This window comes from Amblyraja radiata, chromosome 12, assembly GCF_010909765.2.
Source record: "Amblyraja radiata isolate CabotCenter1 chromosome 12, sAmbRad1.1.pri, whole genome shotgun sequence".
Classification (NCBI taxonomy): domain Eukaryota; kingdom Metazoa; phylum Chordata; class Chondrichthyes; order Rajiformes; family Rajidae; genus Amblyraja; species Amblyraja radiata.
In genome coordinates, this window is record NC_045967.1 from 60,742,270 (window position 1) to 60,765,762 (window position 23,493).

General features: G+C 55.3%; 3 protein-coding genes across 3 annotated transcripts in view; 2 read left to right on the forward strand and 1 right to left on the reverse strand.

The window, feature by feature from the left end:
* Positions 1 to 29: 29 nt before the first annotated feature.
* Positions 30 to 4,882, forward strand: LOC116979336 (alpha-galactosidase A-like; the record flags this gene model as incomplete). Its single annotated transcript, XM_033030941.1, has 4 exons — positions 30 to 146; positions 1,648 to 1,809; positions 2,177 to 2,374; positions 3,554 to 4,882. Coding segments are annotated over 4 exons (792 nt in total), but the record flags the coding sequence as incomplete, so codon positions are not given.
* Positions 4,883 to 8,419: 3,537 nt separating this feature from the next.
* LOC116979279 (60S ribosomal protein L36a) lies at positions 8,420 to 13,549 on the reverse strand. The gene is made up of 5 exons (XM_033030895.1): positions 13,444 to 13,549; positions 11,529 to 11,634; positions 10,030 to 10,097; positions 8,843 to 8,965; positions 8,420 to 8,494 (listed from the first exon to the last, which is right to left on the reverse strand). Exons 1-5 carry the CDS (start codon positions 13,444 to 13,446, stop codon positions 8,474 to 8,476), a joined length of 321 nt encoding a protein of 106 aa, XP_032886786.1. The 5' UTR covers positions 13,447 to 13,549; the 3' UTR covers positions 8,420 to 8,473.
* A 6,737-nt stretch (positions 13,550 to 20,286) lies between these two features.
* LOC116979337 (tyrosine-protein kinase BTK-like) overlaps positions 20,287 to 23,493 on the forward strand; it is a 32,834-nt gene continuing 29,627 nt past the window's right edge. The window contains exon 1 of the mRNA XM_033030942.1: positions 20,287 to 20,349. The gene's annotated coding sequence lies outside the window, so the exon portion shown is untranslated. The remainder of the gene's footprint in view (positions 20,350 to 23,493) is intronic.

Below are 23,493 nucleotides of genomic sequence, written 5' to 3' on the forward strand. Positions count from 1 at the left end.
AGGGGGGGGGGGGCGAGGGGCAGCTTTAACCTGCTCTGCACGCTGTGTCCACAGGCTACAGGAACATGTCTGTGGCCCTGAACCAGACTGGGCGCCACATCGTCTACTCCTGTGAGTGGCCCTTCTACCTGTGGCCCTATGTACAGGTAGGGACCCTCCCTCACCCCACTCCCCACTTTCCCCTCATCCCCCTCCCTCCCCTCACCCCCCCCCCCTCCTCATCCCCACCCTCCCCCTCCCCTCAGGCACGATGTAACCGTGTGTTAGGCATGATGTAACCATGTGGTGTGTTGTGTCAGATTCACACAGCATGGAAACAGGCCCTTCAGCCCAACTCCTCACCCCGACCAACATGCCCCATCTACACTAGTCCCACCCCGACCAACATGCCCCATCTACACTAGTCCCACCCCGACCAACATGCCCCATCTACACTAGTCCCACCCCGACCAACATGCCCCAGTCTACACTAGTCCCACCCCGACCAACATGCCCCGTCTACACTAGTCCCACCCCGACCAACATGCCCCTTCTACACTAGTCCCACCCCGACCAACATGCCCCATCTACACTAGTCCCACCCCGACCAACATGCCCCATCTACACTAGTCCCACCTGCCCGACCAACGTGCCCCATCTACACTAGTCCCACCTGCCCGACCAACATGCCCCATCTACACTAGTCCCACCCCGACCAACATGCCCATCTACACTAGTCCCACCCCGACCAACATGCCCCATCTACACTAGTCCCACCCGACCAACATGCCCCATCTACACTAGTCCCACCCCGACCAACATGCCCCGTCTACACTAGTCCCACCCCGACCAACATGCCCCATCTACACTAGTCCCACCCCGACCAACATGCCCCATCTACACTAGTCCCACCCCGACCAACATGCCCCTTCTACACTAGTCCCACCCCGACCAACATGCCCCATCTACACTAGTCCCACCCCGACCAACATGCCCCATCTACACTAGTCCCACCCCGACCAACATGCCCCATCTACACTAGTCCCACCTGCCCGCGTTTGGCCCACATCCCTCCAACCCTGTCCTGTCCATGTACCTGCCTCAAGTGGTTGCTCCCTGCTCCCACCTCCCAATGTGTGAAATGATTTATGGTCTCCGGATCTTGATTCCCCAACCCTGCGGAACAGGAGAGGGGACGGGGTGGGGGAGGGGAGATGAGACGAGAGGGGATGCGGGGGCGAGGAGAGGGGGTGTGGAGAGGGGGAGTGGGGCGAGGAGAGGGGGCATGGAGAGAGGGGAGGGGAGTGAGGGGGGTTGAGAGAGGAGTGAGGAGGCGAGGGGAGGGAGCGTGGGGAGAGGGGTGGGTAGTGATGGGGGTTGAGAGGGCAGTGAGGAGGCGAGGGGAGGGAGCGTGGGGAGAGGGGTGGGTAGTGATGGGGGTTGAGAGGGCAGTGAGGAGGCGAGGGGAGGGAGCGTGGGGAGAGGGGTGGGTAGTGAGGGGGGTTCAAAGAGGAGTGTGGAGGCAAGGGGAGGGAGCGTGGGGAGAGGGAAGGGTAGTGAGGGGGGTTGAGAGGGCAGTGAGGAGGCGAGGGGAGGGAGCGTGGGGAGAGGGAAGGGTAGTGAGGGGGGATTGAGAAGGGAGTGTGTGATCTGTCTATGCCCCCCCAGCCCAACTACACGGACATCAGGATCCATTGTAACCAGTGGAGGAACTACGGGGACATCAGTGACTCGTGGGGATCTCTGGCCCACATCATTGACTGGACAGCTGACCACCAGAGCACGCTGGTGCCCGCGGCTGGGCCTGGCGGCTGGAATGACCCCGACATGGTGAGTGGGCATGGGGGAGGGGCAGCTGATTTTTCTCCCCTCCCCCCCCAGCTCCCCCTGCCTGATCTGTCCCTCTCCCAATCCACCACACCGCCTACCCGTTACCCCCGACCCCTGTGACCCCCGACCCCAGTTACCCCTGACCTCTGTTACCCCCCGACTCCTGTGACCCATTACCCCCCGACCCCTGTGACCCCCTACCCCAGTGACCCCCCGACCCCTGTGACCCCAGTTACCTCCCTGACCGCTGTGACCCCAGTTACCCCCTGACCGCTGTGACCCCAGTTACCCCCCGGCCCCTGTGACCCTAGTTACCCCCTGACCCCTGTGACCACCCCATGTAACCCAATTGCCCGTTTGCCTGCAGCTGATCATCGGCAACTTTGGGCTGAGCATGGAGCAGCAGGTGACACAGATGGCTCTGTGGGCAGTAATGGCCGCCCCTCTCCTCATGTCCAACGATCTGCGGCTCATCGACCCCCGGTCTAAATCCCTGCTCCAGAACCGGTATGTCATCGCCATCAACCAGGACCCGCTGGGGGTACAGGGCCAGCGCGTCAGCAAGGTGAGGTATACTCCCCCCCCACCCCCCCCCCACAGTCACACACCCCAACCCCCTCCACCCCTCCCCCCTTCATCCCAACCCCACCCCACCCCCCTCCACAGTTACACACCCCCACCCGTCCCCCCTTCATCCCAACCCCACCCCCTCCACAGTTACACCCCCCCCACCCCAACCCCTCCCCCCCTTCATCCCAACCCCTCCCCCCACCGTCACACACCACACCCCAACCCCTCCAGTCACACACCACACACCCCTCCCCCCCCACAGTCACACCCACCCCTCCCCCACAGTCAATAGACAATAGGTGCAGGAGTAGGCCATTCAGCCCTTCGATCCAGCACCGCCATTCAATGTGATCATGGATCCATATCCCCTGACTCCGCTATCTTTAAGAGCCCTATTTAGCTCCTTCTTGAAAGTATCCAGAGAACCGGCCTCCATCGCCCTCTGAGGCAGAGAATTCCACAGACTCACCACTCTCTGTGAGGAAAAGTGTTTCCTCGTCTCCGCTCTAATGGCTTACTCCTTATTCTTAAACTGTGGCCCCTGGTTCTGGACTCACCCAACACCTGGGACATGTTTCCTGCCTCTAGCGTGTACAAACCCTTAACAATCTTATATGTCACACCCCCTCCCCCCCCCCCCCCCCAGGACAGAGGTTGAACCCCTCTGGGCTAGACTCTCCCAGCCGTGAGTGAGCCGGGAGGTGGATGGGAAATTATAAAAGGACTGAACAAGCTAGTTGCAGGAAAAATGTTCCCAATGTTGGGCGAGTCCAGAACCAGCGGCCACAGTCTTAGAATAAAGGGGAAAGACATTTAAGACTTAGGTCAGAAAAAACTTTTTCACCCAGAGTTGTGAATTTATGGAATTCCCTGCCACAGAGGGCAGTGGAGGCCAAGTCACTGGATGGATTTAAGAGAGAATTAGATAGAGCTCTAGGGGCTAGTGGAGTCAAGGGATATGGGGAGAAGGCAGGCACGGGTTATTGATAGGGGACGATCAGCCATGATCACAAAGAATGGCGGTGCTGGCTCGAAGGGCCGAATGGCCTCCTCCTGCACCTATTTTGTATGTTTCTATGTCTGTGACACTCTGGGCTAGACTCTCCTCTGTCGTATGTGGGTGAGTGGGCGGTGGATGTGACCCCGGTCTGACTGTGTGACCTTTGCCCTGCAGCAAGGTAACTTTGAGCTGTGGTCGCGGCCACTATCCGGCGGTGGCTTTGCCTACGCCGTGGTCAACCGGGCGGAGATCGGCGGGCCACAGAAGTTCTCGGTGGTGATGTTCGGGCTGGACGAAGGCAAGGCCTGTCAGGAGAGGTGTCTGGTCACTCAGATCCTGCCCACCTTCCAGTTCCGTGGAATCAAGGCCATGACCTCGGTGGTCGAGCTGTGGGTAAATCCCACCGGCACTGTCCTCTTCACAGTCTTCCCCCACAGCCCCCAGCCCCAGCTACTGCACAGCCCCCGGCAACACGGCTCCAGGCTGTGATAGCCCTGCACCCATGCATCCTGCTCCTGTGTCAACCAGTGCAGCCCACCAGTGACCATCGATGCATGGTGCAGCAACAGTAACCGTGTTAACCCTTCACACGCCACCACCTGGGCATTTCCCTGGTACAGTGGTCGTATCTGGGGGGGAGGGGATTATATCTCTCATCCCACGAACAAGCTTTGTAATTGGTGTCACAATCTGGGATGTGAATGTGATTGATCGCGGGATCCAGAATCAGTGTTAATTTGATAGCAAAAACCACTCTTTATTGAGCATCAGAATCGGGGATTGACGGTAGAATCAGAGGTATGATTTTATGTAACGTGACAGCCTGGGTGGACACGCGTGTGCTCTGGGTCAGACCGCCAGGGTATCAGGTACATTCCCAGAGCCGTACAACACGGGAACAGGCCATTCAGCCCATCTTGCCTATGCTATCCCCATTGGGCCTCGATCCCATGGGTTGGTTAGTTTGGTGTCACATGTACCGAGGTACAGTGAACAGCTGTTGGTGATTCAAGAGCGCGTCTGTAACCAGCCGGTGACTGCCTGCACTGCTCCCTGGCAGTGTTCCTTGTGCTCCCTGGATGTGGAAGGTCCCTCTGGTTTTATCTACCTCTGCAGTAACAGGTTCCCGGAGGGGGTCCATGTGTGTGTGTGTGTGTGGGGGGTGGGGGTCAGGGCTTGACCGGCTCCCGACCACTTTCCCCGCATGTTGGGGGAGGCAGTTGGTGTGTAAATGCCCCATCTCCCGCCCGAGTGCCCGGTGCACCAACACCAGGAGCAGCCACTTATTGATGAGAGGGTGATTTATCGATGATCGGTTCATGTCACTTGATGTTTTTTTTTTAAATGAATAATGTTTTGTAAATGATTTGCAGTGACTGTTTTAGAGAAAAATGACCATTCTCACACAGAACATGTACTAGCAGGAGCAGGCCATTCAGCCCTCATGCTCACTGCTGTTCAGTAAGGACCGTATAAGATTTAATAAATGTTTTATTGACTTTATATTCTTGTCTTGAGCTTTATTTGCCAGTGGGTTGTTACCTCAGACAATTCATTTTCCCTTCCAGTGGAAGGAGCGATCTGTCCACTCTCCTGTTGGTCTGTGCAGGAACCCCTCTTCTCCAAGGTTCTGGAAGGGGGGGTGGGGTCGTGTGTGTGTGTGTTACACGGACTCTGGTCTCAATACAACCCATTCATCCGACACTCCGGCCTTTACTGGATGTTGCCCCAATTAAAGCCGCAACCTGCTTTTCATTCACATGTTACAGTAGAGCTGTTCAATACTGTAGTGGCCATTTAGTTTAACTCAGTATGTTATTACTATAACTAGTTACCTTTAAATGTTATCTACCTGTAATGACGTGGGAGGGATTTATGACATAGGCAGAGGTGTGTTAGTGGCTGGGATTTTCACACAGACGCATTAGTAGTTTTTAGTTTCAGCCTTGAAGAAGCATAAGGGAGGTCACAGCTTTCTACCATGCACAAGTTTGACCGAGTAAGATCAAAATGTACTTAAACAAGTATATTTGGATGAATATCTCACTGTTTTTACCAAAGATCCTGCAGCAAGCAAGATAGACCACTTGACAAAAAAGACGTAGTACGGTCATGGGCAGATTCGTGGGTAATTTTCGGCCCCATTTCCGTAACCGGCTTCCGTCTCCGCACCAAAGATCCCGTAGCGGAGCAAAGATAACTAGTGCGGAGACGGAAATCGGTTACGGAAGCAGCCTCGTAAAAATAAAAGTTCTTTGGGAAAAATCTTCTCCTCATTTTCAGAATTATAATTTATTAACACTGTTCCCCGCAACGTTGATTACACTGGGGGTCGGGTTGGGTCAGGTCGCTGAAATGGATGAAAAAAAGGCCCACATTCTGCTCTGTTGTTTACTACACGTCAGCCCATTGCATTTAGCAGGAGTGGTCTATCTTGCTCCGCTAGAGGATCTTTGGTTTTTACTACTACAATAAACTATGAATCAGGAGACTGTGTTTGGAAGATTTATCTTTGGACAGTATTGTGGAGAGCTCGTGGATACGTAACTAAATCTCCTTACCCGCCTTCAATCATAGTGGCTAGAGGAAAAAATCCTTGAACAATATAATAATCTGTCACTACAAATACTGGCCAGTGAACCTGCTACACTTGGTTTCAAAAGAACGTCTTCAAAAGTCTTTCCACTGGCTGGTTAACAGGCAACAAAAGTGTTTCACTGTACCACGGTACACACGACAATGAACATCTACACAGGTGAGGGGAGGAGGAAGTGTGTGCACGTCACCTGGTGTGTTGGGGCACCATCACCAACAATAGTAGACACTAAATGCTGGAGACTCAGTCTGACCTGAAACGTCACTTATTCCTTTACTCCACAGATGCTGCCTGACCCGCTGAGTTACTCCAGCATTCTATGAAACGTCACCTATCCATGTTCTCCACAGATGCTGCCTGACCCACTGAGTTACTCCAGCATTCTGTGAAACGTCACCTATCCATGTTCTCCACAGATGCTGCCTGACCCGCTGAATTACTCCAGCATTTCGTGTCTATCTTCGGTGTACACCAGCATTTGCAGTCTCTTTGTACACATTCACCAACAGACACTGGATGAAGTCTTCCTGTCACATTCCAAATACTCCTTAGAACTAATTCTGCCCTCAGTGACTTCAATCAAGTCTACTCCGCCATTCAATCATGGCTGATCGATCTCCCCCTTAACCACATTCTCATGCCTTCTCCCCATAACCCTTGACACCTGCACTAATCAAGAATCTATCCATCTGCCTTAAAAATATCCACTGACAGCCTCCACAGCCTTCTATGGCAAAGAATTCCACAGATTCACTGCCCTCTGACAAAATAAATTTCTCTTCATCTCCTTCCTTAGAGAACGTCCCTTAATTCTGATTAAATTAAATCCTGATTTCTGGATGTCAGAACTGCAAATGTATTGGATTTTATTTATAGCCCAGGGTGTGAAACGACTGCTGTCTGGGTGATGCTGGCATTTAGCAAGTGGCTCAGCATATGGCGTGCACAGCCTAAAGTTGTAAAACAACTTGTTCCATTTGATTGTGCACGCCGGGTTGATTGCATTCGGCGAAACAGGGCGGACCAAGTGAAGATTGCAATCTCCCACCCCCTACTGAGGGCAACATACACTGGCTCTTGGATGAAGCAAGACTTGTGACTGCTATTATTTACAAGTACTGTACCCAATAAAGATGGTAGTCTAGAATCATATTAGTGGCTTGTGGGCTGAGGAGTGGTTAATGGAGTTTAATGAGGTGGTCAAACTAGGGCATGACATTTAGTGAATGTTTCGAGATGGAGTTTGGAAACAGGCCCTTTGGCCCACGAAGGCCCCTCATACTGGTTCTCTCATTCACGCCGACCCCTCATACTGGTTCTCTCATCCACTGCCCACACACTAGGGGCAATTTGGCACAGGTCATTTAACCTACAAACCCACGCGTCTTTGGGATCTGGAAAAAAACGCATGCAGTCACATGGACAGCATACTGACTCCACACAGACAGCAACTGAGGTCAGGATCAAACCCAGCTCTTTGGCACTGAGGCAGCAGATCTACCAATTGCGCCAATGTGCCACCCATAAAGTGGAAGGGTCATGGGGACGGTTGTAGAGGAACCAAGGAAACAGGTACACAGTGCCTTGGAAGTGGCGTCACAGGTAGGGAGTGTTGTAGAGACGAGGGATCTGGTGCAGGTACACAGTGCCTTGGAAGTGGCGTCACAGGTAGGTAGGGAGTGTTGCAGAGACGAGGGATCTGGTGCAGGTACACAGTGCCCTGACAGTGGAGTCAGGTAGACAGGGAGTGTTGTAGAGACGCAGGGTCGAGGAGAAACAGTACACAATGCCCTGACAGTGGAGTCACAGGTAGGTAGGGTGGGCACATCTTTCCACTGAGCCTCTGCCCCTCAGGGAGTTCTCCAGTAACCCATCAGCCCAATCACAAGGGCCTTGAGCCAATGCACACGGATGGCAGGGAACGCTGGGCTGGGCTGGTCAGTGGGGAGAGAAACGGATGCCAAGGTCCCACCAGAGAAGGGGTGAAGGATCACCAATGGACAGAGCAAACCAACGCTGGCAAAGTACCCGTCAGCAGCAAACAAAACCTGAAACGTCACCATTCCATTCCCCACAGATGCTGCCCAACCTGCTGTGTTTCTCCAAGACTGAGAATCTTGTAAAGCATCAGCTGTTTCTCCGACACTCCTTCCACCGCCCACAGCCACTCCCCACGCCTTCACTCACCCCACTCTTCATCACCCCCCCCCCCCCCGCTGTCCTACCCGTGCGCCTGGGACCTTATACCCCCCCCGACCAGCTCTGTACACAATGTTCACTACCCCCCCCTCCCTCTGGATACTGCCCAACTACCCCCCCGACCAGCTCTGTACACAATATTCACCCCCCCCCCCCCCCCAGCCAGACACCACCCAGCACCTGGTGCCCAGATGACCAGACCCCAGTGGCCAGCCGTGTAGGTCAGTGCAATAACAGACAGCCAGCAACAGACAGGACTTTTATTGTGACGGTGAACTCAACAAACCAGAGGATGCAATTTAGAACTGGATGACTTGGCCCTGTAAAGCAAGAAGAAGGGCTTTAGAAAAGAGCACCGGCCCCGGCAACTGGTCCTGCCCCCGGTAACCGCCCCTACTCCTGGCCACCGCCCCCTCCCCCGCTAACCGCCCCTACTCCTGGCCACCGCCCCCTCCCCCCGGCAACTGGTCCTGCCCCCGGCAACCGCCCCCTCCCCCGGTAACCAGTCCCTAATCCCGGGAATCTGTCCCGAGCTCCACCTGTGCGCCCCCCTCCCCCACGGTCCCGTCACCACCACCCACACATCCCGGGACCGTCAGGGATATAAACACTGTACCCAACCGTGGGCACCAGCACCCCACATGTACAGGCTGACGGTGAGCACTCACCTTTCTCTTCTTGTCTCCTCCCAGCTCAAAGTGCTTGCACCGTTTGATGGCCAGCATCCTCTTGGAGCGGCAGTTGGGCTCCACACACTCCAGCCTCAGCACGATCTTCTTGGTCGTCTTGGCCTGAAGCACAAAGACCACAGCAGCAGGTAAGGAGCAGGTCAGCCTCACGTCACGAGGTAAACACACACCACACGGAGAAAAGAACACCTGCACCTTATGGAGCCCACCACCGATGGAGCAGACAAGGAGCAGCTTCACCACCACGATGCAAACACACACCCTGCAGCAGAGTATGAACACCTGCACCTTCTGTGCTGCAGTCAACACCTGAAGAAAAAGGGTCTTGACCCAAAACCTCACCTATCCCTGTTCTCCACAGATGCTGCCTGACCCACCGAGTTCCCTGTCTCAGGGGCCCTGAACCATGAGCCACAGTTTAAGAATAAGGGGTAAGCCATTTGGAACGGATACTCTGGATACTTTCAAGAGAGTTAGATAGGGCTCTTAAAGAGCTCAGGGGATATGGGGAGAAGGCAAGAACGGGGTACTGATCAACCATGATCACATTGAATGGCGGTGATGGAACGGGGCCGAATGGCCTACTCCTGCACCCTGTTGCCTCTTTTAGCCCAGGATTGCAGCATCTGCAGCCTCTTGCTTTTTTATTCCCATCAACTCCCTCACATTGCACTTCACCCCCACACAATGGTCTGGTACTTTGACACATGTACCAACCGGGATGCAGTGAGGTTCGTTTGTGTACAATGGGGACAGTTCACCGCGGCCAATGAACCCACTGACCCACACAGCTTGGAGGGCAAACCACGGTCAATATGGGAACGTGCAAATTCCACACCGGCACGACAAGGACAGCATTGGACCTGGGTCACTGGCGTTGAGGTAGCAGTACTGCCTGCTGTGCCTCACACACCCGTGTGCCTGGATCCAACAGGACGTATAAAGCAGCCCACTCCATCAGCCACTGTGAAGCCGCAATCAGCCTGCCCTGGTGGGTCAGGGTCAGACATGCGGCAGCTCAGTGTCGGGTGGGTGTAACAACTCGGGAGCTGCCACTCCCTCACAGGGAGGGGGGAGGTGGTGGACACACACACAGACAGCCGGGGGGGGGGGGGGGGGAAGAGAGGACCGATAGCATGGAGAGGACACACGCACGCGCCTCTTACCTTTTTACGGAAAATAGGTTTAGTCTGTCCACCATAACCACTCTGCTTCCTGTCGTAACGCCGCTTACCTGAGGGAGGAGATACAGTTAGACACAGCAATCCCACGCGAGCATTAGCCCACATACAAGTCACACGCGGTACCATGGCAATCCTGCAGAGCCCACATCATGAAAGAATGGGTCAACTTGGCTTGTATTCACTGGAATTTAGAAGGATGAGGGGGATCTTATAGAAACATATAAAATTATAAAAGGACTGGACAGGCTAGATGCAGGAAAAAATGTCACGATGTTGAGGGAGTCCCGAACCAAGGGCCACAGTTTAAAAATAAGGGGTAGGCCATTTAGGACTGAGATGAGGAAAAACATTTTCACCCAAAGTTCACCCAATCTGTGGAATTCTCTGCCACAGAAGGCAGTGGATGCCAATTCACTGGATGTTTTCAAGAGAGTTAGATTTAGCTCTTATGGCTAACGGAATCCAGGAATATGGGGAGAAATCAGAAACGGGGTCCTGATTTTAGATGATCAGCCATGATCATATTGAATGGCAGTGCTGGCTCGAAGGGCCGAATGGCCTCCTCCTGCACCTATTTTCTATGTTTCTACCATACATTAGGGTTAACCCTAACCCACAGATCAGTAAATAACCTTATTCAGCTATGCAAACTAATATTCCCCCAGGAGTTGTTAAAAATCAGGCACATTGAATAGAAGGGACGGGGAGTTTTATACAACTTTAGTGAGGCCACATTTGGGAGTATTGTGTACAGCTCTAGTCACCCCAACGGGACGATGTAGCGGCCTTGGAGCCAATGCAAAGGTTTAGCATAATGTTGTCTGGATTAGAGCGGTCAGCTGCAGGGAGAGGTTGGACAGACTGGGATAGTTTTTACAGCGCGTCTGAAGCTGAGGTGACACCAGATATGATGGGATGTAAACAGAGTCGACAGTCTTACTTGTCGGCATGGGCATTATCTGAGCATAGTTTAGGATGAGAGGAGGAAAGGAGATTTGCCAGAGGAGATTTTTTTTGCCAGGGCAGACTTGATGGGCTGAAGGGCCTGTCCGGGTGCTGTTCTGTTCCAACAGCTGACTGATGTAAATCCCAAGAAGACTGACATTTCAGCTGAGTGCAGGAAACACTCGGCAGTCTGTCACGTCTGTGGGAAGAGGAACCGTTCATGGTTCTGCATCAGAAGTGGGAAGGAGACAAAAGCTCGTTAGACTGCAGGAAAGGGTGAGGGTGATGGTCTGAACAGGGGCCATGGGATGAGCTGTAAACGTGATCATGGAGTGAACAGGAGCAGTGGAAGAATGAGAAAGTAGTCAAAGGGACATGTAAATGGAGACCAGTATGTATTCATGAATCCTCGAGTGCCATCTGCTAAAGGAAATCCCTGGCATGGCACGAAGGCCTCAATGCTGGCACACAGTTGGCACTCAGCCCACTGTAGTAACGTTACACTCTGCGGTCCTGGACATTTGCTGCAAACCTACCCTGGGCGTATAACGAGTCCTTTCCTTTCTTGTACTGGGTCACTTTATGCGGCTGGTGCTTGCGGCATTTCTTGCAGTACGTCCTGCGGGTCTTCGGCACATTAACCTGCAGAGAGAGAGAGGATCACAGTGACAACTGTGGAACAACACCCCCCCCCCCCCACTCGGGACCACAGCCCAGTGTAGGGGCCGACACATCACCTGGAGCAAAGCACAATCTGAAGGGTCCCGACCCAAAACACACTGACCGTTCTCACCAGACCATCCCTGACCTGCTGAGTTCCTCCAGCACTTTGTGTTTTGTTAAAGAACAGCACACTTTCAGTGGAACTCAATCTCCACAGGGTTAGATCATAAACAAGCCACTCAGCCCCTTCAGTCTGCTAAGATCATTAACAAAAATGTTGACAACATTGTTTGCCGGGCAGCGATTAAGATGGATCTCAGGGGCAACCTTTTCCACTCAGAGGGTCGTCCTAGTCAGGAACGAGCTGCCAGAGGAAGCTGCAGAAGCAGTTCCAACTTGCAATAGGCATTTGAACAAATATATGGCTAACAATGGTTTAGTGGGATACAAGGCAAATGGGGACTAGCCCAGAATGCTAACTTGGACAGCATCGAAAAGGTGGGCCGAAGGGCCTATCTCCACACTCCGACCCAACAACCATCATTCCTGAACCGACCTAGATTACCAAACCTATTAGGAGCAGATGAGGGCATTCGATCCAATTTAAGATACCAGCTACCAAGACAGATGTGTACAGCAATTCATTCTCCCCCGCACAATGAAAGCATGGAATAGTCTTCACCCTACCATAGTTACTCAACCAGACGCAACTACATTTAAGGTAGCTCTTCTTCTCCAAGAACCCTTTTTTGCTAAAGTCCACCCTCCGCCACCTCCAGTTTAAATTCCATTTGGAATATTTTGGAGGACCAGGACACCAAGAACGCAACCCTTAACACAACAGAACACGGCACCACCATCCACTTATTTTCTAATTCCTTTGTAATAACATATTGTTATTTGCAGTTTGTATTATTGACACAAAAAGACAGAGTGCCGGAAAACGCAGTGCGTCGGGCAGCATCTCCAGAGAGAAGGAATGGGTGACGTTTCGGGACGAGACACGAAAGATCAGCCTGAAGAAGGGTCAGCCACTCCTTCACCTGACCCGCAGTTACTCCAGCACTCAGTGTCTATCTTCAGGGCAATGGGGGAGATGCAGAGTGAAGGATGGATGTAGGGTCAGCTTGACATAGATTACAAAACCTACACCAAACCCAAACCAATTAGGAGCAGACGAGGGCATTCGATCCAATTTGTGATCCCAGCTACCAAGACAGGTGTGTACAGCAATTCGTTCTTCCCCCGCACAATTAAAGCATGGAATAATCTCCACCCAACCATAGTTACCCAACCAGATACAACTACATTTAAAGTAGCACTTTATTCCCAAAAACCCTTTCTGGCTAAAGTCCACCCTCCGCCACCTCCAGTTTAAATTCCATTTGGAATATTTTGGAGGACCAGGACACCAAGCATCAGTTGCACCAGTTGCAGGGACCACACTCACTGGGGTAGAGGTGAATCCTTGTTACTCTGTACACTCTGTGTCGGTGGCAGCCGCTGCTGCTGCAAGGCGCTCCCTGCACACACACCCCACACCCAGTCCCAGCCTCCCCTCCCCTCCCCCGGCACTGTCCCCACGCCAGGCCGCCGCCTCTGCTGCCGCCACAGCGCTGGGCCGCAGGTTGTGCCCGGCCCCGCCAACTCGCTCTCCGCCGGCCCATCCGGCCAGTAGCGGGGCGGCCGGCAGCGGGAGAGACGGCTGCTGTGTTCCCCGGGCCGTGATGGCGGCGGATGGCGGCGGATGGAGGAGGATGGGGCCCGCGTCGCTGAGCACCAACTCACCATCTTGCCCCGCACCCGGGCAGCGGGAAGTGAAGGGACGTGCTGACGTCAGCGCGCCGCTTATACGGAGCGGAATGCTGGGATTCTGACGACGGGGAGGGCGGGACTGGAGGACTAGAGAGGGCGGGGCTGGGGGACCAGTGAGGGCGGGACTGGAGGACTAGAGAGGGCGGGGCTGGGGGACTTGGGGAGGGACTGGAGGACCAGGGAGGGAGGGCGGGGCTGTGAGACCAGAGAGGGCGGGTCTGGAGGACTAGAGAGGGCGGGGCTGGGAGACCAGAGAGGGCGGGACTGGAGAACTAGAGAGGGCGGGGCTGGGGGACCAGAGAGGGCGGGGCTGGAGGACCAGAGAGGGCGGGGCTGGAGGACTAGAGAGGGCGGGGCTGGGGACTAGGGGAGGGACTGGAGGACCAGAGAGGGCGGGGCTGGGGGACCAGAGAGGGCGGGGCTGGAGGACCAGGGAGGGATTGGGAGGACTCCCCCTGGAGGGCGGGAGGACTGTGGAGAAATGGCGCGGGCTATTCGGCCCCTCTGACGCTCCCTACCCCCCCCCCCATTCCGTGTGGTCGGTCATTGATCTACTACCAGCCGAGCACCGTGTTATTTCCCCCATACAGAGGCATAGTGCCCAGGGAGAGGCCCTTCGGCCCAGCCAGCCCGTGCTGCCCACTGGGCCTACCCCTCCCGCACTTCCCCACGCCTCGGCATCCTAGTGCCTATCCAGATGCTGCATGGCAGCCCCCCCCCCCGGCAGATCCATCTACACCCCACAGACCAGCCCCCCCCCCACACCCCACAGACCAGCCCCCCCCCACACCCCACAGACCAGCCCCACCCCACAGACCAGCCACACCCCACAGACCAGCCCCACCCCACAGACCAGCCCCCCCCCCACAGACCAGCCACACCCCACAGACCAGCCCCCCCCCACCCCACAGACCAGCCCCCCCCCACAGACCAGCACACCCCACAGACCAGCCCCCCCCCCCACACCCCACAGACCAGCCCCACACCCCACAGACCAGCCCCCCCCCCACACCCCACAGACCAGCCCCCCCCACACCCCACAGACCAGCCACACCCCACAGACCAGCCCCCCCACACCCCACAGACCAGCCCCCCCCACACCCCACAGACCAGCCCCCCCCCCACAGTACCAGCACCCCCCCATCACCACAGCAAACAGCCCCCCCACAGACCACGCACAACCCCACAGACCAGCTCCCACACCCACAGACCAAGCCCCACACCCACACATAGCCAGCCCCCACACCCCACATACCAGCCCCCCCACAGACCAGCCCCCTCCCACATCCCCACAGACCAGGCCCCACAACCCCACAGACCAGCCCCCCCCCCACACCACACAGAACAGCCCCCCCCACACCCACAGAACAGCCCCCCCCCCACAGACCAGCACACCCCTACAGGACCAGCCACACACCCCCACGACCAGCCCCACACCCACAGGACCAGCCAAACCCCACAGACCAGCCCCCCCCCACAGACCAGCCCCCCCCACACCCCACAGAACAGCCCCCCCCCACAGACCAGCCCCCCCCACACCCCACAGACCAGCCCACACCCCACAGACCAGCCCCCCCCCCCACACCCCACAGAACAGCCCCCCCACAGACCAGCACACCCCACGGACCAGCCCCCCCCACCCACAAACAAGCCCCTACATTCCCCTCCCCCTCCTCTACACAGTCAGTGTCCCAGACTCCAGCCCCCCTGGGGAAACATATCCCCACAGATTCATCTACACCTCCTCCTCTCCACCCCTCCTTCCCCCACCCGTTACACTGCCTCTACAACCCCCCCCCCCCCCCCCCTACATCACCTCTGGCAGCATATCCCATACTGGCCCCCCTGAGTAAACATATCCCCTCACACCACCTCTACAGCAGCCCCCTCCCACCCTAAACCTCCGCCCTCCTGTTCATGCCACCTCTACCATGGGAAAAGATATCGACTGTCCACCCTCGCCATGTTCTGCACCTCCCTCCAGCCCCCCTGCACCCCTGACCCCAGGGAAACAAGCCCAGCCGGTCCAATCTCTCCCCACATCTAAAGCCCTCTAATCCCAGTAACATCCCAGTGAATCTTCCGCGCAATCTCTGCATCGCTTTACAGGCAGTGGTGCTAAGTTTGCATGCACTCAGCAGCTGAGTTGAAGACCCCAGAGTGGGGAGGTGGGGGGGGGGGGGGTATAGAGAATGGCAGGGTCTGGCAGTCGCTTGCCCACGTCAGAGACCATCAACGCTACACAACCCACACACAGGTTGGTTACACTGAAGACGAACACAAAAAACTGGAGTAACTCAGCGGGACAGGCAGCATCTCTGGAGAGAAGGAATGGGTGACGTTTCGGGTCGAGGCTCTTCTTCTGACTGAAACTTCAGTGGTTCTGGTGTTGGTTACCACTGGCATCTGCCCTGCCACTGCTGTACCGAATGGTCCCAGAATGTAACTGGACGCTTAAAGCCCCACTTCCAACGTTATGATGGAGCTGGCGATGGGCATGTTGGCCGGTGTGGGCATGTTGGTCGGTGTGGGCATGTTGGCCAGTGTGGGCATGTTGGTTGGTGTTGGCCGGTGTGGGCATGTTGGCCGGTGTGGACATGTTGGCCGGAGTGGGCATGTTGGCTGGTGTGTGCATGTTGGCCGGTGTGGGCGTGTTGGCCGGTGTGGGCATGTTGGCCGGTGTGGGCATGTTGGCCAATGTGGGCATGTAGGTTGGTGTTAGCCGGTGTGGGAATGTTGGCCGGTGTGGGCATGTTGGCCGATGTGGACATGTTGGCCAGTTTCCACACTGTATCACTCTATGACTGTAAGATGGCGGGGCCAGGACATTACCCTGAAGAACTCCTGCAGAGGTGACCTGGGGCAGCGACAGATTCACCTCCAATAGTCACACCACCATCTTCCTCCTGAACACAAGGAACTGCAGATGCTGGTCAGCGGGTCAGGCAGCATCTGTGGAGAACATGGATAGGTGACGTTTCACTGAGTGCTGGAGTAACTCAGCGGGTCAGGCAGCATCTCTGGAGAACACGGATAGGTGATGTTTCGAGTCGGGACCCTTCCTCAAACTGAAGGAGTGGGGGGAGCAAGGTGGAAGAGAGGTGGGGGTGGGACAAGGCCTGGTGAGTGATGGGTGGATACAGGTGAGAGGGGTTACCTCGCTTCATGGTCTAGGTGTAACAGCGGCGTGGGGCGGGTTCCCTTCATTGTATGGGTTGGTCCCACTCACAGTGAAACACCCGCTCCATGTCACATAGCCCCTCGTCCACTTGTCGCCCCTCGTCCCCTCTCGTCCCCTCTTCCCCCCCTAGCCCCCCTCGTCTCCCCCCAGACCCCCCCTCGTCCCCCTCGTCCTTTCATTGTACGAGTTGGTCCCACTCACTGTGAACACAGCCGCTTGTACCATGCAGCACCAGAAATACCCGCAATTAATTTCTGATGCAGCCATATAACTGGTTTGTAAACACGGTACTCCAAAGATAATATAATTTAAAAAATTTAAATTGTTTCAAACCCTCGGCACCTTGAGGGAAGGGGGAGCTCGAGTCTCCGATCAGCTTTATTTGGACAGCAAGGGGAAGTCAAAACCAAAACTGAAAATCAACAAACTCCAGGTGATGGAAAGCTGAAGTAAAATCAGGAAACGTTCAGCAGCATCTGTGGAGAGAGAGAGAGAGACTCAGCAGATCAGGCAGCATCTGTGGAGAGAGTGTGAACATTCCGGAAGTGGCGGTGCTGTTGAACGGCTGCGGCTCGCCTGCAGTCCGTCTGTCTACTTTTTGTTGTTGTTTTTTTTTGCCTTGTTTTAGTCAAATGTTAGTTATTAGGTTGTGTTGTGTGAGGGGGGGGCTGAAACATGGTTTTCTGTCTCTCCCTTCGGGGGAATGCGACTCTTTCTGTCGTATCCCCCCTTCTCTGCCTCCGTCTGTGCTGAGGCCTAATGGCGGAGCTGACGGCCTCCAACTGCGACCGACCTCGAGGCTCCGGAAGCAGAGCCAGCCAGGACTCACAACGCAAGGCTGGCCGTCTTCGAGCTACGGCGGCGTTCCAGTGGCAGCGGCACGGCTCGGGGCTGAGACAGCGTTCCGGTGTGGGTGGCCCGGCGCAGGGCTGAGACGGTGCTCCGGTGTGGGCGGCCCGGCGCAGGGCTGAGACGGTGCTCCGGTGAGGGCGGCACGACTCGGGGCTGAGACGGTGTTCCGGTGTGGGCGGCACAACTCGGGGCTGAGACGGCGCTCCGGTGTGGGCGGCACAACTCGGGGCTGAGACGGTGCTCCGGTGTGGGCGGCATGACTCGGGGCTGAGACGGTGCTCCGGTGTGGGCGGCCCGGCGCAGGGCTGAGACGGTGCTCCAGTGTGGGCAGCACGGCGCAGGGCTGAGACGGCGCTCCGGTGTGGGCGGCCCGGCGCAGGGCTGAGACAGTGCTCCGGTGAGGGCGGCACGACTCGGGGCTGAGACGGTGCTCTGGTGGCTGAGGCAGCTTTCCGGCGGTGGCGACCTGAATCTGGGGGCTTGGCCGCGGGCCAGTGGACGACATCGTCGGGAGCTCGCAGGTCACAGGCTGGTGCCTGTTTTCCGGAGCTCCCGCGGCAACAGCTGCGTCCGTTGGACTGGAGGGCGGCAGCTTCGACCACCCCGGGCCGCGGAGCTCGGTTGAGCCGCGGGACTGACTTACCATCGTCCGGTGGGGTAACAACATATCGCCTCAGCGCAGAGGGAGAATGAGGAGGGAAGAGACAGTAACTTTAAGACTTTTGCCTCCATCACAGTGAGGAGGTGCCTGGTGAACTCACTGTGGTGGATGTTAATTTGTGTTTATTGTGTGTTTTGTTGTTTATTATTATATAAATGGCTGTAGGCAACGACATTTCGTTCAGACCGAAAGGTCTGAATGACAAATAAAGGATCTAATCTAATCTAATCTAATCTAATCTAAAATTTCAGGTCACAGACCCACCATCACATTGCTCCCCCTCCCCTCTCCCGGGCAGTGTGTGTGGGGGGGGGTCAGTATCTGTGATGGACCGGGCAGTCTGTGTGGGGGGCGGGAGTCAGTGTGTGTGGGGGGGGGGGAGTCAGTGTGTGTGGGGGGGGGTCAGTATCTGATGGACCAGGCAGTGTGTGTGTGGGGGGGGGGGTCAGTATCTGTGATGGACCAGGCAGTGTGTGTGTGGGGGGGGGGTCAGTATCTGTGATGGACCAGGCAGTGTGTGTGTGGGGGGGGGGGGTCAGTATCTGTGATGGACCGGGCAGTGTGTGTGTGTGGGGGTGTCAGTATCTGTGATGGACCGGGCAGTGTGTGTGGGGGGGGGGTCAGTATCTGTGATGGACCAGGCAGTGTGTGTGTGTGGGGGGGGGGGGGTCAGTATCTGTGATGGACCGGGCAGTGTCCAGCTCTCTCTGTAATCGCCTTTGTTCTGGGCGTTTGAGTTGGTGAACCAGGCCGTGATGTAACGGGTCAGTGAGCTCTCTACCGCACAGTGTAGATGTTACACACAGAGTGATCAGCTACGTGGTGAATCTCCTCAGCCGCGTGAGGAGGGGGAGGCATTGATGGGGCTTCTGTGTGAATACATGATGGGCTGGGGCAGCAGATGCCCACAGCACAGAACAGGAGGGGCAACACAGATGCCCACAGCACAGAACACGAGGGGCAACAGATGCCCACAGCACCGAACACGAGGGGCAGCAGATGCCCACAGCACAGAACACGAGGGGCAACACAGATGCCCACAGCACAGAACAGGAGGGGCAGCACAGCAGCACAGGAGAGAGAAAACAGGGAATTATAGACCAGTTAGCCTGACATCGGCGGTGGGGAAGATCCTGGAGTCAATTATAAAAGATGAAATAGCGGCACATGTGGATAGAAGTAACAGGATCAGTCGAGCCAGCATGGATTTACGAAGGAGAAATCATACTTGACTAATCTTCTGGAATTTTCAGAAACTCCAAGCTGCAGAGTGTGTACCGATCCGTTCCGACGTCGGAGTTCCGATCATCCCGGCGGGAGGGCCTATACATCGGGCCGTCCGTAGCGTCGACAGCGGAGGTTTAAAGGCCCCGACCACGGATGAACAAAGAGGAGGATGACTGAATTTTATTGCCTTCCCTCACAGTGGGAAACGTTGACTCCGCTGTGTGGGATGTTCATGTTAAACTCTATCAGGTATTGTGTTCTTTTTATTCATATGGCTGTATGGTACATCAAATATCACTGTACCAATTGGTGCATGTTATAATAAATGTCAATTGAACTTGAACATACACTTGAGTTGAGTAAAAGAGCAAAGAGGTCCTTCTGCAGTTGTACAGGGCCCTAGTGAAAAAATGGAGCGACTGGGCTTGTAAACTCTGGACTTTAGAAGGATGAGAGGGATTCTCATTGAAACATATAAGATTATTAAGGGTTTGGACACGCTAGAGTCAGGAAACATGTTCCCGATTTCAGGGGCCACAGTTTAAGAATAAGGAATAAGCCATTTAGAACAGAGATGAGGAAACACCTTTTCTCACAGAGAGTTGTGAATCTGTGGAATTCTCTGGATACTTTCAAGAGAGAGTTCGATAGAGTCAAAGGATATGGGGAGAAGGCATTAGCGGGGTGCTGAGTGTGGATGATCAGCCATGATCACATTGAATGGCGGTGCTGGCTGGAAGGGCCGAATGGCCTACTCCTGCACCTATTGTTGATTGTCGATACCCGCAGCACAGAACAGGAGGGGGCAGCAAGGAAACACTGGTCTGAAAAATATTACAAATCAATGAGGAACTTGTGTGGTACGAGGAGGAGCCTAGTCGCAGAGACTCAGAGTTAGTTACAGCGAGAACCATCGAGGGAGCAGCTGATCACAGCCCCGACCCTGGGACAACAGCAGGTAAGGGACACACGCCAGCAGCATTGTTGTCTGGGCTGGGGACCGGTAGACCACTGTGTACCCCGGCTCACTGTCTGGGCTGGGGTCCGGCAGACCACCACGTACCCGGCTCACTGTCTGGGCTGGGGACCGGCAGACCACCACGTACCCTGCTCAATGTCTGGGCTGACTGTCTGGGCTGGGGATGGCCAGACCACCACGTACCCTGGCTCACTGTCTGGGCTGGGGATGGCCAGACCACCACGTACCCTGCTCACTGTCTGGGCTGGGGATGGCCAGACCACCACGTACCCTGGCTCACTGTCTCGGCTGACTGTCTGGGCTGGGGATGGCCAGACCACCACGTACCCTGGCTCACTGTCTGGGCTGGGGATGGCCAGACCACCACGTACCCCGCTCACTGTCTGGGCTGGCTGCACGAACTGTCCTCTCTATGTCAGTTTGGGGACCTGCTGAGTGTCAGTATGTTTACTGTGTGATGTCCCCTCCCCCCCCCCACCCCCCCGCTCTGTGCTGTGAGAGTGTCCGTGAGGGTGTGTGTCTGCCACCCTTGTCCTGCTGTGTGGTGGAGCTGCTGTGTACAGGTTAATCTCTGTCTTGCCCCATCAGTTAACCTGTTGATGATCCTGTCCTTTACATGTTTAACCTCTGATTTAACACACCTGTCCTTTAACCTGTGGTTTTACCACTGGTTTAACCAGTCGTTTAGACTCTGGTATAAGCTCTGGTTTAACGTGTTGTTTAAGCAGTCATTAACCTTGTTCCCTGGGGGAAGGGGGAGGGGGTTCATCTAAACTTCAGCTTAGGGGCAGCACGGTGGTGCAGCGGTAGAGTTACTGCCTCACAGCGCCACAGATCCGGGCTCCATCCTAACTGCATGTGCCGTATGTACAGAGTCTGTACGTTCTCCCTGTCACCTGTGTGGCTTTTCTCTGGGATCTGCAGTTTCCTCCCACACTCTAAAGACGTGCAGGTTTGTGGGTGAATTGTAAATTGTCACGAGTGTGTCTAGGGTAGTGTTAGTGTGCGGGGATCGCTGGTCGGCGCGGACCCGGTGGGCCTGTTTCCGTGCTGTATCTCTAAACTAAACTAGTTTGTCCCATCCATGGCTGCATCTGTAGCTGAGTGAACGGGGCACCAGGAACTGCAGGTGCTGGAGCTAAACACTGGGGTGGGAGATTGCAACCTTCACGTGGTCCGCCCTGTTTCGACAAATGCAATCAACCCGGCGTGCACAATCAAATAAGATCAAATAGAACAAGTTGTCCTACAACTTTAGGCTGTGTACGCCATACACAAGAAGAAGAAGAAGAACGAAACACAAAGTGCTGGAGGAACTCAGCGGTCAGGCAGCAGGTGTGGAGAGAGTCCTGACCCAAAACATCCCCTCCACAGATGCTGCCTGACCCGCTGTGTTCTTCCAGCACTTTGTGTTGCTCAGACTGAGTGAGGGACAGGACTGCTGATCCTCACCCTGCAACACCGACCTCCCCATCCCTCCCTCCCCTATACACCCCACCCCTCCCCTATACGAGCTCCAACGTTCTAGCTTATGGGCGGACAGTTCAGTCGTCTGATAACAGCGGTCAAGCTTCTGTATCTCAAAGGGAGAAGACGGAATGACTGGGGTGGGACAAATCCTTGATGATGTCAGCTGCTTTCCCGAGGCAGTGTGGTGTCGATTGAGTCAATGGTGGGGAGTGTGGTCTGTGTGATGGACTGGGCTACATCTACAATGGTGGGGAGTGTGGTCTGTGTGATGGACTGGGCTACATCTACAATGGTGGGGAGTGTGGTCTGTGTGATGGACTGGGCTACATCTACAATGGTGGGGAGTGTGGTCTGTGTGATGGACTGGGCTACATCTACAATGGTGGGGAGTGTGGTCTGTGTGATGGACTGGGCTACATCTACAATGGTGGGGAGTGTGGTCTGTGATGGACTGGGCTATATCTACAATGGTGGGGAGTGTGGTCTGTGTGATGGACTGGGCTACATCTACAATGGTGGGGAGTGTGGTCTGTGTGATGGACTGGGCTACATCTACAATGGTGGGCAGTGTGGTCTGTGTGGGACTGGGTCTGGGGACCGGATGGGAGGGTGGGATGTGTGTGGCCCTCAGTCTTGGGGGGGGGGGGGGGGGAGGGGGCTGGGACCACCCTGGCCAGAGGCACAACGAGCCCTCCAGCTATCAGGTTTATTGCTACCGCAGCGGGTGTCTGATCCTGGAGCTTTTAGAGTCAGACCAGTACAGCCCTTCGGCCCATCTTGTCTATGCTGACCATGTTGGCATTTGCCTGCATTTGGACCGGATCTCTTGCCGTGTACAGTATCTGCCCAATGTCTTGTAGCCGTGATTGTATCCGCTTCTACTGGCAGCTCGTTCCAGATACAGACCACCCTCTGAGTGGAAACGTTGCCCCTCAGGTCCCTCCCTACTCTCTGCTCTCTCACCTGAAGCCTGCGCCCTCTAGTTTTAGAATTGGCCGTGCAGGGTGTTTGGTGGTTAGGTATACTGGTAATGGGACAGTGATAGAACAGGCGTGCAAATGCAGTGGAACTAATCATATCCAATACCACAATCAATGAATCATCAGTGATAGAGGGGAACCACACTAATGCAGATCTGAAGTCTGTAGAAAAGACTTCAGTTTAGCAAACCAACCAGCAGGCAATAAAAGATCACAGTTTAGTTTAGAGATACAGCATGGAAACAGGCCCTTCGGCCCACTGGGTCCGCGCCGACCAGCGCTCCCCGCACACCAACACTATCCTACACACACCAGGGACAATGTACAGTTTTACTGACACCAATTAGCCTACAAACCGGCACGTCTTTGGAGTGTGGGAGGAAACCGAACATCTCAAAGATAATCCAGTGGAGTTTCAGTTGGAGGGCAGGGGGGATCACAGAAGGTGTGCAGTTAGAGAGGAGGTTGTGAAACTGTCTCCGGAGAGAGGTCTGAAGAAGGGTTTCGGCCCGAAACGTCGCCTATTTCCTTCGCTCCATAGATGCTGCTGCACCCGCTGAGTTCCTCCAGCAATTTTGTGTACCTTCAAAGATAATCCATGCAGGCCACAGGGAAAATGTGCAAACTCTGTACAGACAGCACCCGTAGTCAGGATTGAACCCGAGTCTCTGGC

Excerpts from the sequence above, each read along its gene's own strand:
- LOC116979279 (XM_033030895.1), bottom strand. Across the intron at positions 10,098-11,528 it reads GGACTCGTTATACGCCCAGG|GTAAGCGGCGTTACGACAGG; the intron begins GTAGGTTTGCAG and ends CTCCTCCCTCAG. Across the intron at positions 8,966-10,029 it reads AACCTATTTTCCGTAAAAAG|GCCAAGACGACCAAGAAGAT; the intron begins GTAAGAGGCGCG and ends TTTGTGCTTCAG.